The sequence below is a fragment of the Dipodomys spectabilis genome, unplaced genomic scaffold (assembly GCF_019054845.1).
Source record: "Dipodomys spectabilis isolate Male_0828 unplaced genomic scaffold, ASM1905484v1 ptg000506l, whole genome shotgun sequence".
Taxonomy (NCBI): Eukaryota; Metazoa; Chordata; class Mammalia; order Rodentia; family Heteromyidae; genus Dipodomys; species Dipodomys spectabilis.
Genome location: NW_024871183.1, coordinates 1,144,497 through 1,168,082, shown reverse-complemented (window position 1 = coordinate 1,168,082; position 23,586 = coordinate 1,144,497). Strand labels below are relative to the sequence as shown.

Genomic DNA, 23,586 nt, shown 5'->3' with positions numbered 1-23,586 from the left:
TATTACCTTCTGGAAAATTGAAGAGAATTAGCTGGTAGAGGGAGTGGAGGTTTCTTGCTACTCATCAGTGCACCAAGAAGACAGACCTGAGGAGGTAGAAACACCTTCTACATTCCCTGCTCCCCTACTCATTTTATCAAGTTGGAATTTTTAACATTTTAGAATTACTGGTTCTATTTTTAAAGTACTTGAAATTCAAAGAGGACGTAAGGTTGTCTGCCAGGGTGCCTTACTGCCCTTATTATAATTGGCAACTTTGTTCAGTTCATTTTCAAGTGAGAAATATAAACCAGAAGGTTAACAGAAGAGGTGAGCAGATAGATGCTTAGATAGTGGTAGAACTAAGCTCACTGTTAATACTTTGAGGTATTACTTTGTATTTTATGTTAGTCTTTATTTCCTTTTTAGGATCCAAGGGCCAGTATAAAGTAGGAGATAAAAAGAAGTGAGTAGAAAGCTGCCTACGCCCTTGGCTTTATGCTCATGAGCATAAGGTCACCAAATGGTGTGCTGTTCACAGACCTATCGTATTTAATTACACACTATATAAAATCTTAAGATTGTAAGCATTAAAAATCAGCAGATTATGATTCTTGAAAAATTAATATGTGTAGCGATTCTGCACCTATTTCCAACAAGCTGGACAGGTAGAAGCTGTCCCCTCTAATGGGGTAGCTCATGCCACAAGGAATCAATGTTCTCACTTGATTCCTCTCTTCCTATGGCTTATCATATGGGCATGTGCAGCTATGACCCCAGAAAATATTTTTTTTCTGCTTAGAACCATTGTACCTCAGTTATCTCTATGCCCAAGAGGATGTGATAACTAATAAATATATGAGGATTACCGTTAACCCCCACTACACACTCAGCTCAGTGCTTGAGTTTATTTCCACCATGCATTTGGCTTACATTTATACTCCCAACTACTTCCTTGGATAGACAATAACTTCCTAATTCTATACCAGAGCATTCTCAGGCTCAGAGAAGCTGGTTAACTTTACCAAAGTAATAAAATTATCATATGGATGTAGCCTTTTCTCACTCAGATTTCTGATTATAAGGACCCTTACAATGCTGAAAAATGGTGTGGCAGAGGACCTGGCAATTGAAAATGCACTTAAGTGAAATATCTGCTAGTGTCCTGCAGCAGGTGTACAGAAGGCTCAGGTATAAACTGGTAGAAATAACCAAGTGAGGGTGTCATGTCACAAACCCTATTTTGAATTCACATACAAGAAGTACAGATTACTGGAGAAGGAATATCAGATATGACTTCAGTGGCCATGGATTCCACTCTTAGATCTGACCAAAGTAGGGATGCAGGCCTTATGAGAAAGTATCCTCTTTTGAGCCTCAGACAGACAATAACTTGATCTACATGGTATTCTACCATTTCACAGATGAAGAAAAGGAAACTTATATTCCAAAGTCTTTTGCTTAGTAAGTGGCAAAGCCAAGACTAGAAACTAGGATGATGGATTTCTACTTTAGTTCCTTAGCATCTCTCTGTGCTAGTCTAAGAAGAGTGAGTTCCTGAATTGTCTAGCCTAATAAGTCAAACTTTAGTAACCTGTCAAATGATTCAAGAATTAAGATATTAGGTTTGCCCTTCATGTTTCCTTAGCAGGTGATGCTTAGGGCAATCACCACTCCAAGTTGAAATGTGTGAAGCTAAGCATAACTAATTTGAATTTACATTGTGAATTTATAAAGAAAATACAAAGGAAATATAGTCTGCATTACTGCGGTATTTCTCTCTCCAGTATCAGTATTTTGCAATTATTTTTGTATTCCTTAATACAAATGGGGAATACTTAAGAATAAGTTTATTCCATTAAGTTTTCTATATAACCTAATGGAAAACTTTCTCCTTCTTCACAAAGTATTTGTTGATAATAAATAGCTTTGCAGACAAGATGTAATTGATTGGCCTATAATCATGAGTCTTCATGTCAATGCTGAGTTCAGACAGAGAGCAAATAAATTTGGCTCCTTCTAATTTCACCATTTCTATTGATGAGGAAATCACTAATGAACCCACATCTACTCTGAGCGCAATCAGGGCATTACAATGTTGTGACCTGCTGCATCTTTTGTAGGTCACAGAGTTCCTTGCTTCAAGATCTCCAGGATGAATAGATAGTCTCCTTTCTGAAGCCCTAGAGTGGGGTTTTCTTTTTGCTAATCAAGCATGAGTTCCAAGAAGGTACTAAGGGGAACACTACATATGATACCAGAAGGCAAGCCTCATACTTTTTAAGTCTTAGAAGTATATGGGATCTGTATTACTTAAATGAAGTAAAAAAAAAAAAAAGCACTGGCCAGATGATGCTGGATATATTAAGCAGTGAGATGCAAGTCAGTTACATAGATGGTAACCGACTTGCATCATGGTGGCAGGACTACGCTATCTTGGTGCCTGAGGGAAACTGGGTATCTTTTCCATTAGTATATTTTTCTTACTCTTCCATTTTTACTTCATGGTGGTCTTTATATCTTTTTAGGATCCACTGCCACAGGATAACAAGGACAGAACTGTAATCCTGCTCAAATACTTTGTGCTATTGGAAACACAGAAGATGGTCCTACTTTGTCTCTTTAGAAAAATATCTCAATAGTTCTAATATCCATTGCTTTCTGCTCAAGTTCCCTTACAAGTTTTAAAAGACATGTTCAAATGTTAAGGCTAAGAAATGAATATGCTGTCTCTATTCTTCATTCTCAGGCTAAGTAGACACTCTCTTAGCAGATTGTGGGAGGAAAAAAAAGTGGGTGTCAACAACCACCTAAATTTTAGCTCTCATGTTAGATGCACTAGCCTGGACCAAGATATTTCTTTTACATGGGCCAAGAGGGAACAGTTAAACGGTAAGGAAGTGTTTGGGGAAAAAGTTTATTCCTGTGAGAGTTCAAGAAATAAGTGGTGGCTCATTACAATAAATCCTAGTACATTTGTTTGGGGAGGGGGTATGCTGGTTGGTCCTGAGGCTAGAACTCAGGACCTCAGTACTGTCTCTGAGCTTTTTTGTTTCCCTTCAAGCTAGCGCTCTACCACTTCAGCCATAGCTCCATTTCTGGATTTTTAAAAAAAAGTTCTCGGGACTCCATTAAAATTTTGGCCTGTGCCAAGGAGACCTAGGGTTTCTCCTATTCCGTCCTGTAATGCTTTCAGGGTGTCTGCTTTGACTGTGAAGTCTTTGATCCATTTAGAGTTTATTCTGGTGCAGGGTGATATATATGGACGTTGAGATACCACCTCACCCCAGTTAAAATGGCTATAATAAAAAACTCTAATAACAGAATGTACTCATTACCTTGCCCATGTAATTGTAACCCCTCTGTATGGTATTTTCACAATAAAAAAATAACAATAGATGCTGGAGGAGATATGACCAGAAGGGAACCCTACTGCATTGTTGGCGGGAGTGTAAACTTGTTTAACAACTTTGGAAAGTAGTCTGGAGGTTCCTCGAAAGACTCCACATAGAGCTCCCCTATGACCCAGCAATCCCACTTTTAGGCATTTGCCCAAATGATCACAAACAAGACCATACTAAAGCTACCAGCACTATGTTGATTGCAGCATTATTTATCATAGCTAAGATATGGAACCAACACAGATGCACCTCAGTAGATGAACAGATCAAGAAAATGTGGTATATATACACAATGGAATTCTATGCCTCCATCAGAAAGAATGACATTGCTCCATTTGTTAGGAAATGGAAAGATTTGGAAAAAATATATTAAGTGAAGTAAGCCAGGCCCAAAGAAATATAGGTCCCATGGTTTCCCTTACTTGCAATAACTTGTCTGGGACAAGTAGAAAAGGTCAAAAGCTATATACATATGACCAGATAAGATGAAGTTAAGTGAGGTGAACCCCAAGATAGGAACACAAGTGGCTTTTTCTTTCTTGCTATTGTTTCTAAGGCATTTATAAGGTACCATGTGTTTTTTGTTGTTGTTGCTTTGTATGTCTTTCCCCCATGGTATAACCCCAGTTTTCACTGTATTTTATGTTGATATAATTTGGGGATGGGAAACAATAACAAGAAAGAAAAACCATTTGAGTCCTTATCTTGGGGTTGATTTCACCTAACATCAACTTATCTGACTGTTTCTGCTTGTTTCAGACATATACTAGTTATTGCGAATAAGGGAAACCATGGGACCTATGTTTCTTTGGGCCTGGTTTACTTCACTTAATATAATTTTTTCCAAATCTTTCCATTTCGCAACAAATGGGGCAATGTCATTCTTTCTGATGGAGGCATAGAATTCCATTCTGTATATATACCACATTTTCTTGATCCCCTCTACTGAGGGGTATCTGGTTTGGTTCTATATCTTAGCTATGGTAAATAATGCTGCAACAAACATAATTGTGCTGGTAGCTTTAGTATGGTCTTGTTTGTGATCATTAGGGTAAATGAGACATTATGTTGAAAAATGAACTTTACAACTTTGGCGGGGGTGGCTGGGAGGGCAGGGATGGTAAGGGGAAACTAAGGAGGAGGCAACAATGCTTGATAAGAAATGTACTCATTATCTTGCTCATGTAATTGTAACCCCTCTGTCCGGTATTTTCACAATAAAAAACATATTAATAAAATTTTAAAAAAATTGGAGAGGGGAGGGAAATAAACAAAATGTTTAAATAGGGATACAGGTTGACCCATTGCAACAATGAGATGTAGAAGGCCCTACGTTGAAAACAAACTTTACAATTTAGGCAGAAGCCGGGGTGGGTAGCGGGGGGAGGGAAGGAGGAGTGTAGTTGTGGAGGTGGGAGGGAAGGGATGGTAGGGGCAAAAAAAAGAAGGAGGCAACAATCCTTGATAAGAACTGTACTCATTACCTTGCTCATGTAATTGTAACTCCTATGTACAGTATTTTCACAATAAAAAACTTATTTAAAAAATTCTTGCCTAGGAAGGCAACTTAGTGGTAGAGTGCTTGCCTAGTATGCACAAAGCTCTGGGTTCAATTCCTCAGTACCAAATAACCAGAAAAACTGGTAGTGGTGTTGTGGTTCAAGTGGTAGAGTGCTAACCCTGAGCACAGCCCAGGCTGAGTTCAAACCCTAGGACTGGCAAAAAAATTTTTCCATACACATGTTCATTGAAACAATTCAATGATATTATACATCCTTTATTATTTGTAAGCAATATAACTTTACAGCATGTAAATATTTGTTTCTCTGTCTTTAACTTTCAGAACATTACAGGACAGAACAGAAATCACCCCTAAAGGGCTCAAGGAGTGCAAGAGTGAGCTTCTTTTAGAACTATAGAAATATGCTGTATATTGACCTAGATTATATAACTCCATGGGAAAAATGCACTAAGATTTATAGTTAAGATTTTAAAGAATAAAGGGGCAATAAAGACTTTCAGAGAAACAAATATTAGTTGTTAACAACAGCTAAATCTTTACACAATGAAGACATGTTTCATGAATAAGGACAATGATATTAAAAGAAAAAAGTGAACAAGTTAACTTCCTTGTGTGAATATATTCATGTTTATACATAAGAACATCATTTGTGCATAAATATTGTCTATCACATAAATGTCTAAATTGAAGGGTGGGAGAGGTCAGAGATGTAAAGGAATGAATGCTGAAGCAAAAGGGGGTAGTTTTAATTTCAAATTTGTTTTTAATTTCTTTTTTTAATTTTTTAATGTTTTTTATTGTGAAAATACAGAGGGGTTACAATTATATGAGCAAGGTAATTAATACATTTCTTATCATGTATTCATTACCTGTTGCTTTTGAATTTTTTAACATTATCTTTCTTTCTATCATTTATCTGTATGTGTGTATTTGCATTGTATAATGTTAATTTATTTACATGTAATAAATGTCAAGTAATAAATCTATTGCATAATAAAATATTTATTTGGCGTCTGAGATATAGTTCAGTGGTAGAAAATTTATCTAGAATACACAAGAATCTGTGCCTAACTCTCAGCACTGTAACAAAAAGAATATATATATTATAAACATGACTACATGAATAAATGGAAAGAATTTTGAAAATTGTAAAATACAATAATAATATGATTGTGATAAAATTATAAAATGACATAATTAGCAAAAATATGAAAAATAATTCATGACCAGTAGAGAAAAGCTTAATGATGTTTTGTAGGTTAAATATCCAGTGAGTAGCCATGTGTGTACTCAAATAAAACATGTTCCCTAATTCTCTGTCTTGTAAGTTATTTTCCTAATTTTTTGACATATGAAAGGCTAAGGCACAAGGAGAAGTACTCCTAAAATTTAAATGAAAAGAGAATAGTTTTCTAATTCTGGATTCTTTTTTAAATTAGAGGTAAGGGCCTCACAGACTTTCCTGGGGTGACTGGCTTTGAACTGTGATCCTCAGATCTCAGCCTCCTGAATTGCTAGGAACCAGTGTCCATCTAGAGGATTCTTTTATGTAAGACAGCACTAAGACAAAATAGCTTCTTAACCTATCTCTATAGAGTGGCCAGTCAGGGGTGATAGTAAGAACTCTGTGTGGTAGGCAGCAGTTAGCCATGAGTGATGGAACTATGCAAAGGAAATATAAAATGGAAGATTCTTCAAGGCTTTCAAGACTTAAAGAGAAACATGTCAGATAGAAGATAAACATAAGTGGTGACTATGGGAGGACAAGGTCAAAAGGTCTGAGAGATTCAGTGACCAGCCTCTGTTAACATCAAGGTCATAGGTTGTCATAGATGTTCTGAGTCCCTCACCAAGCTAAGGATTAATGAAAGATTTTATTCAAGCCCAAGATCCAAAACAAGCAATTCTTGGAACATACCTTTCACTTTACAAAAACAAATTCCAGGTCCATGAATCATACCACAGAGGTGCAGTTGGACCCCCTTTGATTTATCCATTGCAATTCTGTAAACCTCCTCTAGCTTCCTTAGATTGTTGTTTACCTGTGACCTCAACCCAGTGGTCTGGACCTGGGCTTAGGAATTCCTCACTGTTCAAACTCCGAATGGTACTATGCTCATCCTAGAGACAACCACTTTTGTTGTCTAGAAGGTGTATTCTTTCTTTAATACCACTTTCCCTATATTTCTCACCTTGCCTGAATTGTTCCCTGGCTTGGGCTCAATAACTCGGATAGTTGCATGACTTTCCAGTAACATGTGCAGTGATGAAGAGTAGCAGGTCAAATGCCAGGTTGGAGGGCTGGCATCTGTATACTTTGTACCTAACCTGGGACTCCAGGAACCTCCATTCATCTTTCTAGATATCTAGAAATTGCATGTGGGGAAGGAGATAGGATAGAGATGGCTAGCTAATTAAAATAAAACACATGGTTGATTTTATTAAGATAAAATGTTTTTTAAGATAAAAAATATTTTTCACTTTTTAATATTACCATGTTTATAAACATGATAAACTCAAGAGATTTAATGAATGAAGCATTATTTTATAAAGAAGGAAACTTTTTGATTTTGAATCTATCAAACTGCTAACTTGGGTATTTAAAGTCACCTTGCTATGTAAAAAGCCTGTGACTTTCTTGTTTTCAGAATCATAATTCTGAGTGCCTATAAGTTCTACATTTTAGGATTCCAGGTAATGCCTCAGAAAGATGGCAAATTTATCACCTCTCTCTCTCTCACTCTCTCTCACTCTCTCTCACTCTCTCACTCTCTCTCTCTCTCTCTCTCTCTCTCTCTCTCTCTCTCTCTCACACACACACACACACACACACAATTTTCCCCCTTTAAAACTGCAATAGTTACTTTCTCTGAGTATAGTCTAGAACCAGCAGCCGTGGCTAAGTGCTCAGAAATGCAAATTCTGAGACCCATCCTGGATCACTGACTCAGAAACCCCTGCAATAGGATGCTCCAGCTGAAATAGTTGAAGCTTGTGAATTGCTTGGACCCATGTTTACATGTTCCCTTTGTAAGTGTCTGACCTTGGACATTTCCTCACCTTATTGCACCAAGTGACCTGCAGCGCCAACTTCGTGGTTTCATGCCAGCCTTTTGTTAAACCATTTCTACAGAGCTGGAAGCTGTCCTTCATATAATCACAATATCCAATAATTTTATTTTAGTCTTTATTATATTTTTTTCAAGTCTACTTGGAATTTGAAAACATTTTAGAAAGAAAGTAATTTAGGTCCTGCATAGAATAAACTGTGTTGATTCTAATTAGAAAAAAATAATTAAAAAACCCTTTTATACAATTAACATTAATTGTAAGCTATAAAAACTAATAAATATAATTAAAAATAATTTAAAATAAAATGAGCCATATATTGTAGTACAGACTTATGACCCCAGTTATTTGGGAGTTAAAAAAGGAGGATCACAGTGAGATGCCAGCCCAATGTTAGTGAGCCCCTATCTGAAAAACAAGCCAGACATATAATTCAAACTACTCAAATGTGGAGGTGGAAGGCTTGCAGTCCCAAGATAGCCATGGCAAAAAATATGAGAACCTATCTAAAAAACAAACCAGAGCAAAAAGAGTTTGGGACATGGCCAACCCTATGCCTAATAAGCATAAGATGCTGAGTTCAAACAATAGTACTACTGGGGGAAAAAAGAAAAATCATGCATTATTTATTCAAGGTAGTGAATTCCTTACTAAAGGTACTTTATTTTCTATTTCCCCATTCCTATCCCTTATGTTTCAGTAATTTCAGAGGGGAATTTGTGTTTATATGAGACTTATTTTCTGAACAAACGCCATTTCATCTTCAGTCTTTTCTCACCTTTTTATTTTTCAGTGCTGGGTAGGGATGGAACCTAAGGCCTTATGCATGCTAGGCAAGTGATCTATGACTGAGTCATATCACCAGACTCTTTTCAAGTCAGGAAAGAATATGATACTATATAGTTAAGATTTCTCTTTTCATACTTATTCTAGAAAGCCAAATATGGTATTCACTAATTATATATAGATACATTAATTTTGTAGTGTGTGAATTTTAGGGGCATTAAATTTTCTTTTCAATACATCCTTATCAATTATTTTCATATGTTTGAAGTTTAAAACCCTGGGGTATTTTAGGTGGAGAATATAGATTCTGTCCCAAAGTGATGTACTTATATCTTATATTTAAATGATGTGTATGAGAGAGAGAGACAGAGACAGAGAGAGTGAGAGAGAGAGAGATGTGAGGGAAGAGACAGAGACAGAAACAGAGACAGACAGAGACAAGAGAGGGTCATAGGCACCTAGTACTTTAGGGCACTAACATTCATTTTCTGGGATATTTTATATGTATTACAAATAAAATTTGCCATTAAAATTTCAGAGGGTAGTACAACATTGCCTTTCAAAAATTAAATCTTTTTTTAATTTATTTTAATTTTTTTGTGAACATACTGTACAGAGGGGTTACAATTACATGGGCAGGATAATGCGTACATTTCTTATCAAGCATTGCAGCCTCCTCCTTTGTTTACCCTTCACATCCCTTCCCTACCTCCCCCCTACCCAGAATTAAATCTTATATATTTACAAAATTTACTTTTTCCATGTCAAAAAAAAACACAGAATGATCTTTTACTCCTTTGAATGAGGACAGCCAGGGAGAAACCAAACCCTTGTGTGCTACTTTTATTATTAATTTGCTTATATAAGCAAGACTATGGACTTCCTGTTAGAGTGCACCTGACTGGTGAAACTGCATAGCTTGCACAGCTTTTGTACAGTGACAGCCTGAGTGATGAATTTAATGAGACTGGTTGACTTCTGCCATCATAGCACTCCAATCATTTTCTTTATCTTCTGTAGATTTTCCTTTGGTATCACTTACTTTAAAAAATCTACTTATAAGTATATAAAGATCCAAATAAATTTCTACCGTGTTTCTGAAAAGATACAGATTGATCATAAAGATTCTTGACAAATTCAGGCTTTAGATTTTAATTTTAATTATACGTGTCATATTCATAATTTCATCCTATCTGGAAAGTGAAACAATAGTCTATTTCTGTAATAAAACATATTTTGCACAATATACACATAGATTTAACTTGTTAGCCTCTTAGGAATGTTTTTTTGTATAGTATTATAAGATTATAGTATTTTCTCCCATATTCTATTTCTATGCATCAACATTGCCATCATTTCAACCTAGGATTTGTTCACACCACAACCCCAAATAAGCCTCTTAAACAAGGAAGGACTACCCTTCCTGCCAACAACAAGCACCAAAGCCAGCTCATATTCATAATTATTCATCTTCTGAAGCATGTTTTGACATGAATGACTCCACAACATTGGACTACTGCCAAATGGTACCAACTTGTACAGCACCTCAGAAGGAGCAGGATAATCACAGAGGCAGAGGACTACTCCACGCCTATGGGATCCCTCATTTGACCCAATAATGAAGTACTATATTCTAAAGAAAAAGATAAGGTGGCTTTCTTTTTCTTTTAAGATTTCTTAGCAACTAACAAAGTGTGTTTAATAATAACATAAACTTTCTGAAAGTTACATGAAAACAAAGAACAGTAAAATCTCAATACACAATATTATCATTTCACAACACTAACACAAGCATAACACAAGCAGCATTGGGGAGGAAGACAGTAAAGAAGAAAAATAGAAAGACTTTACCTTCTACATAGTTAAAGGAGAAATATAAATAACTTTTTTATTTTAATAGGGAAATGTGTATGTATTTGTATCCTCAAAATGTAATTAGTTGTATTTTACTAGTTTATTCACCAGGTAGGTCCTGCTTTTAGTCACAATCCTGATTTATAGGGGGATCAGTGAGAAGTGTGAATTTCCTGTCACAGGTAAATAATCTGACATAGTTAATATAATAGTTAATAGCTCAAGCAGAGCACTTGTGCTCTACCTCACTCATCTTATTAACTGGCCTGGCTATCTGGCACTAAGTAGAAAACTCCAAGGGCAACCCTTCCTACCCCCACCTGGCTTTACCAGGAACAACAAAATGATGAAAAAGTGAGAAAAGTCTAGAGGCCACTCCTGTGAGGCCAGTATATTCTTTGGGGCTTTGTTTGGAATACCACTTCAATTGCCTCAATTGCCCTCAACAAACAGGTCTCTAAGTCAATTATTTCTGGCTTCTACCTTCTAGCTGCCATTTCCCTTTTTGTCAAAAACTAAACACAATGAGTTGAGCCAAGCCATGGTGGCTCACACCTTTAATCTTAATTACTCCTGAGGCTGAGATTTGACAATCTTAGTTGGAAGCCAACCTGACAGACAAATCCTCTAGACTCTTATCTCCAATTTTCCATCAAAAAGCCAGAACTGGAAGTGTGGCTCAAGTGGTAGAGTACCAGGGAGTGAAAGCTCAAGAGCCTGAGGTCAAGCCCAGGTGCTGGCAAGATAAAAACTTCTTTAATGCAATTGTTATACTACATGATTAAGAAATTGTACAAATTCTACTTGTCTGTATGTAAAATACTAGCTTTTTTCTAATGTCTTCATATGCTCAGATCCCTTTGAGTTATCACTGTCTGTACATTTGATTTGACATTGCCCTATGATTCGGTATTACTTGTACATTAAATAGATGTGTAGTTAGCTTGTCTCCTTGATAATTGACAAAGACGCTAAGGGCCAATGCCAATTCAGTGTCATTGCTGGATACCTTCCACTATTCACTATGTCATTGTTTATGGTCTATTAAGCAATTTTCATCTCACCTTATGGGCCCATAAAGCATCCAAACTAGAGGTCTCTCAAATTAGGGCAGTGTTACAGACTATTAAATAGCTTCTTCTTTAGCTTTATAATTCATCTCTAAATTGTCTTCAGACAATTTTAACAATTTAATTGGGTAAAATGTATGTTTAAATTTCTCAAGTTTTCAAAGCCTTTTATCCTCCTGCTCTGAATCATAGTCACTGTTTTCTAAGACACACTAATGGTAATGCTTCAAAATTTTCAAAATACTACACTTTTTTGTTCTTATTTAAATGTGCTTTTTTCCAACCACATTATGCTTTTGTCAAATGTAGCCTTTAATTTCCCCAAAATTTTCTAACCATGCTCTAACTTTATCTTTCATCATTCTTACCTACAGAAGCTATATATTACTCTCATGCATAAGTCATCAGGGCAAAGGATCAGATAAAGAGGTTTAGCTGCCCTCAAAATCTACTGACCAACAGGGCTCAGTGAAATAGGCTAACACAGCTATCAAGGAAGCAATGAATACATAAAGAGTTTCTTGCCAAAAATCTACAGTGTAACAATAGAAAATGTATGTAAGTGTTCACTTACCTGCTTTTCATCAACAATTATTTCCAGGTCTTCATCACTGCTTAGTTTTCCATATCCTTGTTCTTTACTTTTCTTGTGAAAGAATAATTTTAAATGATCATTTAGTTTCTTTCCATTAACATCTTAATTCTTACTTAATATTTCTTAAAGTTTACATAGCCTCTTTCACTAGTAAAAGGCATCAATGCATTATTCTTTTATGTATAACAGCAAATACTCTTTAACTGCTGCCCCATAGTTATATTTACAACTTTCTGCTTAGTCTTTCTAATTTATGCCTTTTCTACTTTTCTCAATATTCATATGATTCTCTTTTATTCAATAGTCCAGAAAAAATTCTTAAACACCTTGAGATACATAAGTAACTCCCTGAAGAGTCTTGGCACATTTCTTTTCATTATAGAAACTTCATTTAAAATTATAGTAGGCTTAATGCTTAAAATATAAAATGTTTTAATGACATTTTTCTCAAAAAGGAGAAGTACTATGCAACTCCAAAAACAAATCTTCAGATTTTTGATATTGTTTACAAATCAGATTACTATAAATATTAGAAAAAAACAAGTAATTTTTTTTAACAAAGTCAATTTCAAAATTTGGTAGTTAAAAACAGTTGAAGAGTACAGACCATCTTTAAAAATTCACTTCATTCATTTTTTACTGTTATTTTTGTTCCCAATGTCCATTCCTTTTCTATTTTCCCCACAGCAAAATCTGTAATTGTAAGTTCCAAAGTTGAAAAGAAAGATTATAACAGTCGTTTTATAGTTGTTCTACAGGAGAACAGTAATATGTCTGAGTCCGTCAGTTCTTCTTTATTCTTCCAATGCAACAACTGACGGGAATACTAGAAATGTCATGTTACTTCTTTATACTAGCAACATATAGAAAATAAAAATCCCTACATAGTTAGCTATGGCCAGATTTCTTTTTATCCTTGCTTTAAATATTCATTGCATTAACTAGAATTAAGAAAATTTAAATATTTCCAGTAATTGAATTTACTGCACCACAATATATTCCTCATCCCATTAGATCACCTTTTAGTGACCATGATATAAATCTTTACACTGGGAGCATAGTTTTTCTTCATGTTTTTCCTTTATGACAGTTCAAACTGGATTTATTATCCCCCCCATATACAAATATCTCCTATTTTTGTATTTTCATTATAATAATCTTCAAGTGTTAGGATGCATAAAATCCAAGTTCTCATTCATACATTAATGAATATAGCCACTTAGAAGAGAACAGATGGCCACAGTATTTCTCCCTATTATTCTTGTCCTCCTTTCAGGTTCCATTTCAGGATTGATGGAAAACAAAACAAAGTTGGCTTCAGTCAAGCTGACTCCCTACCTATCCCTTTGCTTCTGTACCCTTTTAGTCCACTGGTGGCCATAAGATATTGTCCAGAGACCTTCTAATGCAAAACATTTAGAAATGCCTTTCCAAAATTGATCTGTATACGTACCAAGTAGCTCATTTGCATGACCCGATTTCTGGACAAAAGGACATTAAGTAGAGATGGAATGTGAGCCCTTCCATCCATTTCACTGTCAGGCATCCCAGAATTCTTTGCACATGCGGCAGTGGCTTCATTGCCAGAACTTGCTGACCAGAGAACCACAGATCTTGCCCGGCAACAGTATTAATAATGTACAACAATAATTGAAGTATCCCTGAATCATTGTCTTGACTTTGTAAACATTGTGAAATGCTTTGGCTAGCACACACAGTCATTGAAATGAATGTTCTCTTTTTATCTATGCCCTCTTCTACTCCCTAACTGCTGTACCCATTTTAATTTTTTAAAACCCACCCATTACTTATTATATAGTATTTTAATTTAATCCCTTGCATATAGACTTAGCTGCTTATCATGAAAATTCTTAACTTTTCCTTTTTAACGCCCTGCCCCACACTTTGCTGACAATCACTGCTAATAGATATAATAATGTCAGCACTCACAGGACAGAACTCAAAATTGCAATTTCTACCAGAATTGAATTCTAACTCTCCAACTGAATCCCAATTCCCTCTCTGATTTATTAGCCAATTTTCCTGGAAAGTAGGGTTAGAGAAAGAGGGTATGTACCCACTATTCTAGAAACAAGTTGGCATTTTCAAAGAGTGGAAGGAAGCAATCCGAGCTCTGATTTTGTACTTAAGCTCTTAGTTTCCGTTTAAACAGCACACAGAACCACACAAAGCTAGCAGTCTTACAGTTTCACGCTAGAATTAAACAATATTTTCTAGTTTACCCCATCACCTCAGGGGCATTAATCCTTTTCTAAGCCACATAGCCACTCACTTACTGCTTATTTCTAGAGCGAGCATAGTCCTCTTTCAAGCACTCAGCCTCCCACTTTGACTGCTTAGATCAGCCAGCCCAAGCAGGTATCTTCGGCTCTCCTCCCTCCTCCCAGTCGGAAAGCCCTGTCTTCTATCTATGCACTTTGCCAAGCTCAAAAACGCAAGTCCATAGCTTCTGCGGGGCCCTGCATATTAGCCAAAGGACTGAACTAGAAGGAGGAAGAAAGCTAATCTCTCCACTGTCCAAGTGTGAGGGGGCAGGGCTTGTGTGGGAGGAGAAGCTGGAGGGTAATCACTTCCCGTGCTCCTCCCACCTTCCAGGCAAGACACTGGATCTGAGGATTTCAACTAAGGCAGGAAGGTTAGGCCTCTTTCTGCCCAGCCTTAGTATATTACCAGCTTATGACAGATGTTGTACACTGAATGCAGCTAAGGAAAGAATTAGTGGGGAGGACATGAAGGTGGGAGAAATGAGGGAAGAAAGAAAGGAAATAGTTATGGTTTGCTGACAATGCCTTGTTCCTGTACAAAGCTTTTAGCTTAGGAGAGCTGCCTATTCCTAAACTCCAGGGTCTCCCATTTTTCCACACTATTCTGAATTCTTTCTAAGCTGCAAGAGAATTATCAAATTTTATTTTGCTGTTTTTGTTAGTGCTAATAACTTTTCAAATACTATTCTCTTGTAGTTTTCTTAAGAACATGGAGCCTACCTGGTAACCTTTGTTTTCTAAGACTTCCACTGTCTTCTTCCTACCTTCTCTTTCCTACCCCCTCCTTTCACTCTATCCTCCATTAAAGTGGAAAAGTGGACTTGTTCACTTGAATTATATAAATCATGGCATTTAGAAACAATACTGGAAAACAATATCATGGCTACATATATAGAAGGTGTTACAGTGGAAATTTCAGTAAGTTAACAACAAAAGAGCAATAGCAACCAGGCTCATGCCTGCTACTCAGGAGGCTGAGATCTGAGGATCGCCATTCAAAGCAAGCTAGGCAAGAAAGTCTGTGAGACTCTTATCTCCAATAAATCCACTCTAAAACCGTTAGTGGCAATGTGGCTCAAGTGGTATAGCGCTAGCCTTGAGCTGAAGAGCTGAGGGACAGTGCCCAGGCCCAGAATTCAAGCCCTATGACCTACCAAAAAAAAAAAAAAAGCAACAGCAAAAGTTGATGGGAAGTGCCACACTCATTTCAGAATGTGGGTTTATTATTAAAAGTTAGCATTTCAGTTGAAAGATACTAGCTGTGTATGGACTGAATTGAAAGGAGTCTACATCCTTATTAGGAATTCATAAATATATGAAATTTCAAAAGGGAAAAGAATACTTGATTTAGGTTAATCAAATAAATTATCACCAATTACATATGTCAAAATAAATGTGAATATTTCACATAAACACTTCAAACCTGTTTATTATGTATTCGCTATGACACTGCATGATATTCACAGTAGATATAATTTATTGAAGCAAATGTCACACAATGCAGAATATACAATAGAGCTGCAAATATCACATGCAGAGTATACAGTATAGGTGCAAGGAGAAAATACCTTGCAATTTTCTTTTAGTAGTCAGCTTCATAGTTGTTAAGATTCAGTTCATATCCTTTTATTTACATGTCTTTATTCCCTTGTGAATCACCTATGCCTGAAAAATTGCTTAGGTTTTTCTTTCCCTAGAAAGTGATTTTTCTCCTATCTGTTCTTTCCTAAAGACTTTATTCTTTTCTCATCACTGTTAAATTCAAAAGAATGATTTATATACAATAGCAACCATTCTCTACTTTCTTTTCTGTTTTAAACCAATCACAATCAGGATACGTTATCATATTTACTAGCCTTCCTTCCTTAGAACAACTGAAATAGAATATCAACAAAAAAGAGGAGAATTGGAAAAGAAGATAATTTGCTGGCAAGGCACTTGCTGAGTTTGGGGTATCTTTGGAAAGTTCTTCCAAGTGGAAATATCTAGGTAACAGTTTAGATATGTGGGTCCATATCTAAGATGAGAGGACAACCCATTTGTACTGTTATACTGTTGTACTGAGATGGAAGAGGTGAGGAATAAAGCCAGAGGCTTGGGGAATGGTTATATTTTAAAAATTGGCAAAAGAGAAGAACTAGGGAAAGCAATGAGGAAGAAGAGTGGTATAGGAGGAGAGCCAATAGAGTGAGCAGTCAGACTTTTCGACAGTGTCAGATGCTGATGAGAAGTTCACTAATGATATGAACTGGAAGCTATTTTTGAATTTGATAATGGGAAGTTACCAATGAGTAAGATGTGAAGAAGTGAAGATGAAGGCCCGGTTAAATTGCTGAATACATTGGTAATAGGGAGTGACCATAGCAAGACTCATCTCTCTTTGGAAAGATGAAGAAAAATAGAAAGAGGGAGGAAGAAAGCCCATTGCAAGACAAAGGGTATGGGGAAAGATTACTGGAGAAGTTTTCATTTTTTTCCCCTTTCTCTTTTTGTAAAGGTCATGAACATATTTACAGTTCAAGAAGGAGCAAATTTATTTTCAAAAAGTTGAAAATATAGATAACAGAGAATAAATGAAGATAATTCCTAAAGTATGAAAGTAAGTCCAAAGATCCTTTGGATAAAGACTTTTTCTTTTGTGAAGTCTTTTAGCATGAAAAGAAAAGAAAACATGATTGCTTAAGAGTGCTGTAAACCTGCCATGGGGAAAACTTGTTTGAGGACTACTTTGCAGAGAAAAGACTGGGTCAGAATGTTACCCTTCCTTTATTGAGGTTCTGGGAATAAAGTTTTGTGGGGTACTTTCTTAATGTAGACATCCATACTGCAATTATTACTTATGTCCCTCAGGGAAAGCCTGTTAGGATGGTGGAGGGTGAATCCTTTGTTTATTGCATTTAATATGCCTCTTTCCTCTGGATTCTCCTTTATTATGTTAAACTTCTCAGCTCTGACAACATTTTGGTCTGCATTCCATATTTTTAAAAAGATCTATAGGTCCGCATAGCCACGGTCTCAGCTGTAGGAGCCAAGCAAACATTGAAAAAGTAAGCAGGAAATAGAGGGCAGTTTTCTCCAAAATGAAAAGCCTGCCTTATGGGACATAAACCTGGACCAAACTATTGAAGAGCACTTTAAAAACAATTGTCAACTCTCTGATTTTTCTGATATACAAGGGAAAGCAGCTTTCTTCAAGGAAGATGTACCCAAACCTCTTGCCCAAATGTTATGGTAAAACAGAGAAGCAGAGGGCTTACTGTTTAGTTTTGGCTCCACAGGGCAAACAAAGCATATGGACAACAAACTGAGTCCTCAATGTGTATTATTAGGTGAGAGGAAAACACAACAAGTGTGTTGTAACATTTAAATGTCACAATATTTAAAGTCATATTCATTTTATATCATGTTCATAAGCCCATGAATTGAGTCATTTTTCTCTTTTAAGGCGAACTTCATTTTCTTACTAGTTGGGTAGCAAAATGGCAGTAATACACAATTTTTACCATAACTTGGCAACCCCTCCTCTATGTTGGCTTTCTATCTTTACAGTGGCTTTTGATCTATAAGATAATGTATATCCTAATTAGCTTATGAAAGCTCTTAAAATATTTTTATTTTCTAACTTTTCCAAACAAAAAGAATTCTCTAATTGTCTATTGAGACCACTAAATCTCATTTCACTGCATACATTCAATTTAAGCATTTACCTTTCTTCTTTATCTTTGTAGTACTTTATAATGAAAAGATTTAAACTGCAAAGTTAAGTTTTCTGTGAGCTTTTCTACACTTGCCACTTAAATTATACTGACCTTTTATTATACTTGCTTTTTTTTGTACGTATGTCTGTGCATTATGACCTGTTTTTGAAGTTTAGTAAACACTATCACATTTCTACAATTCTTGCCTGTGAGGTTTTAACTTATTTAATTTTCTTTTAAAACTCCAAAAAGCAAAAACATTGTTTCAATAACCTTCCAATCTAAGTGTAATAAATGTGCAAGATTTCTTCCTCTATAGCAAATCATTTCTTTTATCTGAAAAGCAAACCAGTCAACTTCATTTCTAGCATGAAGTGCCAATACTAGGTCTTATCACTAGGATTAGTGAAGGCAATATGATCAAAGGACTGAGTTTTTTGTAGTTATCTGTCAAAAGCTAGCGATGAAACAACTCAAATGTTTGAGATAAATCCGTGGTGTGATAGGCAGTTCAAGTTGATATTAATTACCATGACCTCAATTTTATATCCTTTGATCATCAGTGCCTTTTTCACATATGAAAAAGAGCAAACAACTTCATTATATCCTGGGCTACAGAGAAAACATTTACCTATGGTACACAGGACAGAAGTAGCAAGTCTCAGAACACAGCTAGTGGCTTCCCAGAAGGGTCATGTTTGCTTTCAAGAATAGCAGGGGGTAATATATGGAGACAAAGCAGGCAGAAAACAAAATTTAAACTTCAAATTTCAATTATGTCACATTCATCAATATGCTACATTACTTTGGGGAAAACAAGTAATCTCTTTCTTCTCTCCATTTGAAAACAAATGGAACCACAATGTAAGAAAGGACTAAACAAGAAACCAGTAGTTTTTACAGAAAATTCAGAGTCTGATTTTCTTTCGTATGGATAGGTTCTTTTGCCTACGACATTTTTTTCCCATTTGCTCTAAAGTCGGCTTTACCAGAAGCTGTAAATGCGGTAGTATGACATGTAATGCATGATATATAAAAAAGTATTTTCTGCCTGCTGAAGACACTACTGGCAGAAAAATTAATCTGCTACTCTCTTGATGGTATGCAGTTTTGGTGCTATTTCCCAGGCAAGATGAAACTAACAAGCACTTTCATTTGGTGATTGTGGCTTCGTGCCTGTATAAACAGGGCTAGTCTGTCCACATAACAGGACTGGAATAGTTGGTATGAGATGGTAAGGAATTTGAGAGAATAAACCTAGTAGTTTAGATTCTCAAACAGTTAGCAAATGCCACTACCACATAAAAATACAGGCTTACACCTACCCCATCCTGGCAATTAAGAACAGTGTAAAATGCATGTTCTATATCTGCAGTATGATAAAAATATTAATTTATTTAAAATTAAAATTCCTTGCTTGATATTCTGCGCCAATATTACTCTTAACATTGTTTCCTATGCTTATCAAAGTTGGCCCTGTTTGGTGGGGGATGAAATCTTGTCACCCAGAAAACTAGCTGCTTCAATAGCATTGTAAATTTCAACCATATTAGCTCTTTAATATTCCTCTATCTTCCTTTCTTCTCTAAGCCAACATACTTTGGACATGTTGACATATGCCTCAGAAAAAAGTTGTCTAGGAAACTTAGTTTCTAATTAGAGTCAATCCAACCCATAGTTTGCACTTTAGTAAAAAATGCATTGCAGAAAATGATTTACCTTTAACTGATGGACTTATAATCAGCATTTATGTTATAACTCTAATGACCTTGAGAGATGGTGATGATGATGTTACATTTGTTTGTGTGTGTGTGTGTGTTGGTTTTGAGCTTGAACTCAAGGCCTCAAAACTGTCCCTGAGCTTTTCTGCTCAAAGCTAGTGCTATACCACTTGAGCCACTGCTCCACTTCTGGCTTTTTGTCATTATTTAGAGATAAGATCTCATAGACTTTCCTACTTGGGGTGGCTTTGAACTATGATCCTCATATCTCAGTCTTCTGAGTAGCTACGATTATAGGCATGAGCCACTGGTGCCTGTGATGATGGTTACTATTCTAATTATTGACATTTTTTGTGGCTCTCTATGTAACTAGGACAGCTTAGAAGAAGTTTTTTCTGTTCCTGAAAAAATGGATGTACATCACAAAGTGTAACCCATTATAATTACCACAGAGTCCTCCCTACTGACCTTTATAAACCAATCACAGGTATTCCTGCTCAACACAATTTTCACCATCTTTACATAACCTTATGGCTTCTTGTTTCATCCCAATGGGATAAATCTATGGTGGAGAAGATACAATGGTTTCTAATGGGTAGACTTGTGTATCTTTATAAATAAGGGCAACTGGAAATTATTCATTGAAAGAAAATTTCCAAGAAACAGGTTATAAAGTGAAAGAAGGATCTGGATCTATTCACTGAGCATGTGCTAATCAGCTAACACATTGAAACAACACAAGTTGGTCAGTGGAAACCTGACCAAATTCAGATCATATTTTCAAATAAACATTAATACATTGATATAGAAAAATATTACTACCAGGGATGGAAAATATTATGGATTATACTGAAAGGTAATATTTAAACAATTTATGTAAATAATTGGCACCAACCATTTGAGCTCAAATATTGAGTCCTCGGCTCATGAGAAAGGTGATCCGATGTCTAGAAAATGCATATTTGAGCAATAAAGGTAAAATTAATTTAAGAAGGTACAAGAAAAAATGCATCAGAGTGTCAGACATTCAAGTATCTGATGAATTTGTTTTGGCAGTTGCATTACTATGGAGCAAAAGTCATTTCATGTTCATTCTTTAACCAAGGATGATTAATTTAGTCAATTTGGTTAAGAATTACTATCACAAAAGAATAACCAAGGATGGATTATCTGTGATACTTTGAGCAAATAAGATATCTAATCCTGGAATAAAAGGGACTAATGCATTTAAATATGTAACCGTGTTTTGGTATTTTGTTAATTCTTATATGAAAGTCTGTACAACTTAATTGGCTGCATAAGAATTCATCTTGAGCTGGGCGCTGGTTGCTTACATCTGTAACCTTAGCTATTCAGAAGACAGATATGAAGAATGTGGTTTGAAGTCAGCATGGGCAGAAAAGTCTCCATGAGACTTGTATCTCCAATTAACTACCAAAAACCCACAAAAAACAAAAACAAAACCCAAGCTAGAAGTGAAGCTGTGGCTCTAGTGGTGAGTGCTCACCTTGAGCATAAAATTTCTGGGACAGTCTTGGAGTTCAAACCCCAGTACCAGTACTGGCACACACACATACACACAATCATTTTTTAAAATGAAGAAGCCTTACTTTATTTGGATATGATGAGCTACTTGAGCTTATTTTCTTCTTGGCATGTTCGTTTTATTCATATGCCTTGTATTTTTATAGCTTATGATAAAATGTATTTTTTAACTTTAATTTTTAAGAATAATAGGCAAGCATCTAACACCAAGCTATACTACTAACCCCTAAAATTTTCATTTTTAATGCATTCTATAGATTTTAAAATATGGATTTTTTTTAAAATAAAAAGAGAAGTGCTATGTATAAGGTGACAGTGATGCTTATTTCCCTATATTTTGGTCTATTTTTCACCTATATTATTTTTCTTGATATTAGTGATGAATGTCTCTCATTCATTCCATAAGTACTTTTGATCATCCAATGTGCATATATTTACTTTTTTTGGAAAGCAAAAGGATAGGATACCTCTTGTCCTCAGAAAATTTGGTGGCAAATGTGGAAGAAAGGTAATTAAATGAGCACTCCAAAAGTGTTGAGGAATAAAGGTGTGAAGGAGGTAGCAGGACCACTGAGGGCCAAAGTTAGAGAATGTCTTGTTGAGGAAACACTGGGATATGAATGACAAACTGACCCTCTGCAGGTGGATGGGTGCTGCTTTGTCTGTGTAATTTGTGGGTAGACACATAGAAAAGGGACAATTCAAAGAAAGGAGTTTGTGGGGCCTTCTAGAATCTGAGAGGAGGCTGTGTAACTGTGGGGAGTGATGCCAAATGAGGCCAGAGAGGAAGACAATCCTGAAATTACATTAAAGACTTTGTTCTTGATATTAAGAGAAAGAATGAATGATGTTATCAAATGAGTGCTTTAAGAAATCTACTCTGGAATCTCAATGTTGTTTTGATTCACATTTCTTTTATGGCTAGAGAGGTTGAGCATTTCTTCATGTGTCTATTGGCCATTCTTATTTCCTCTTCAGAGAAGTTTCTCTTTAAGTCTTTAGCCCAACTTATTCATTGGGCAGTTGTTTCTTTGAGGATTCGTTGTTGGAGGGAGTGGAACTTTGTTCAACCATTTTGGCCTCAAAAGACTCTACATAGAGCTCCTCTAAAACCCAGCAATCCAACTTTTGGGCATTTATCCAAATGATCAAAAACAAGGCCATACTAAGGCTACCAGCAAGTATGTTTATTGCAGCATTACTTACCATAGCTAAGATATGGAACCAACCCTGATGTCCCTCAGTAGATGAATGGATCAAAAAAATGTGGTATATATACACAATGGAATTCTATACCTCCATCAGAAAGAATGATATTGCCCCATTTGTTAGGAAATGGAAAGACTTGGAAAAAATTATATTAAGTGAAGCAAGCCAGGCCCAAAGAAACATAGGTCTCATGGTTTCCCTTATTTGCAATAACTAGTACATTTGTAAGACAAGCAGAAAAGCTCAAAAGCTATGTACATATGACCATATAAGATGATATTAAGCGAAATGAACCCCAAGATAGGGACACAAATAGCTTTTTTCTTTCTTGCTATTGTTTCTAACATGTTTATAATGTACCATGTGATTTTGTTTTTGCTTTGTATGTTCCTCCCCCATGGTATAATCTCTATTTTCACTGTATTTGATGTTGGTGCCCTGCATCTTGTACATACACTTCTCTAATTTGGGGAGAGGAAGGGAAAAAAACAAAATACTTACATAAGGATACAGTTTGACCCATTGTAACAATGAGATATACAAGACACTATGTTGAAAATGAACTTTACAGGCTGGGAAGGTGGCTCAGTGGTAGAGTGCTTGCCTTGCATGCATGAGGCCCTGGGTTCGATTCCTCAGCACCACATAAAAAGAAAAAGCTGGAAGTGGTGCTGTGGCTCAAGTGGTAGAGCACCAGCCTTGAGCTGAGGGATAGCACCCAGGCACAGAGTTCAAGCCCCATGACTGACAAAAAAAAAAAAAGAAAAAAAGAAAATGAACTTTACAACTTCGGTGGGGGCAGGAGGTGGAGAGGTGAGAGGTGGGATGGGGTGAGGGGATGGAGAAGTTGTG

General features: G+C 36.1%; 1 protein-coding gene across 1 annotated transcript in view; it reads right to left on the bottom strand.

The window, feature by feature from the left end:
• Pex5l (peroxisomal biogenesis factor 5 like) overlaps positions 1-23,586 on the bottom strand; it is a 233,552-nt gene that overhangs the window by 152,586 nt on the left and 57,380 nt on the right. Inside the window, exon 2 of the mRNA XM_042669817.1 lies at positions 12,256-12,327. Within this exon, the coding sequence (XP_042525751.1) occupies positions 12,256-12,327 (72 nt within the window). The remainder of the gene's footprint in view (positions 1-12,255; positions 12,328-23,586) is intronic.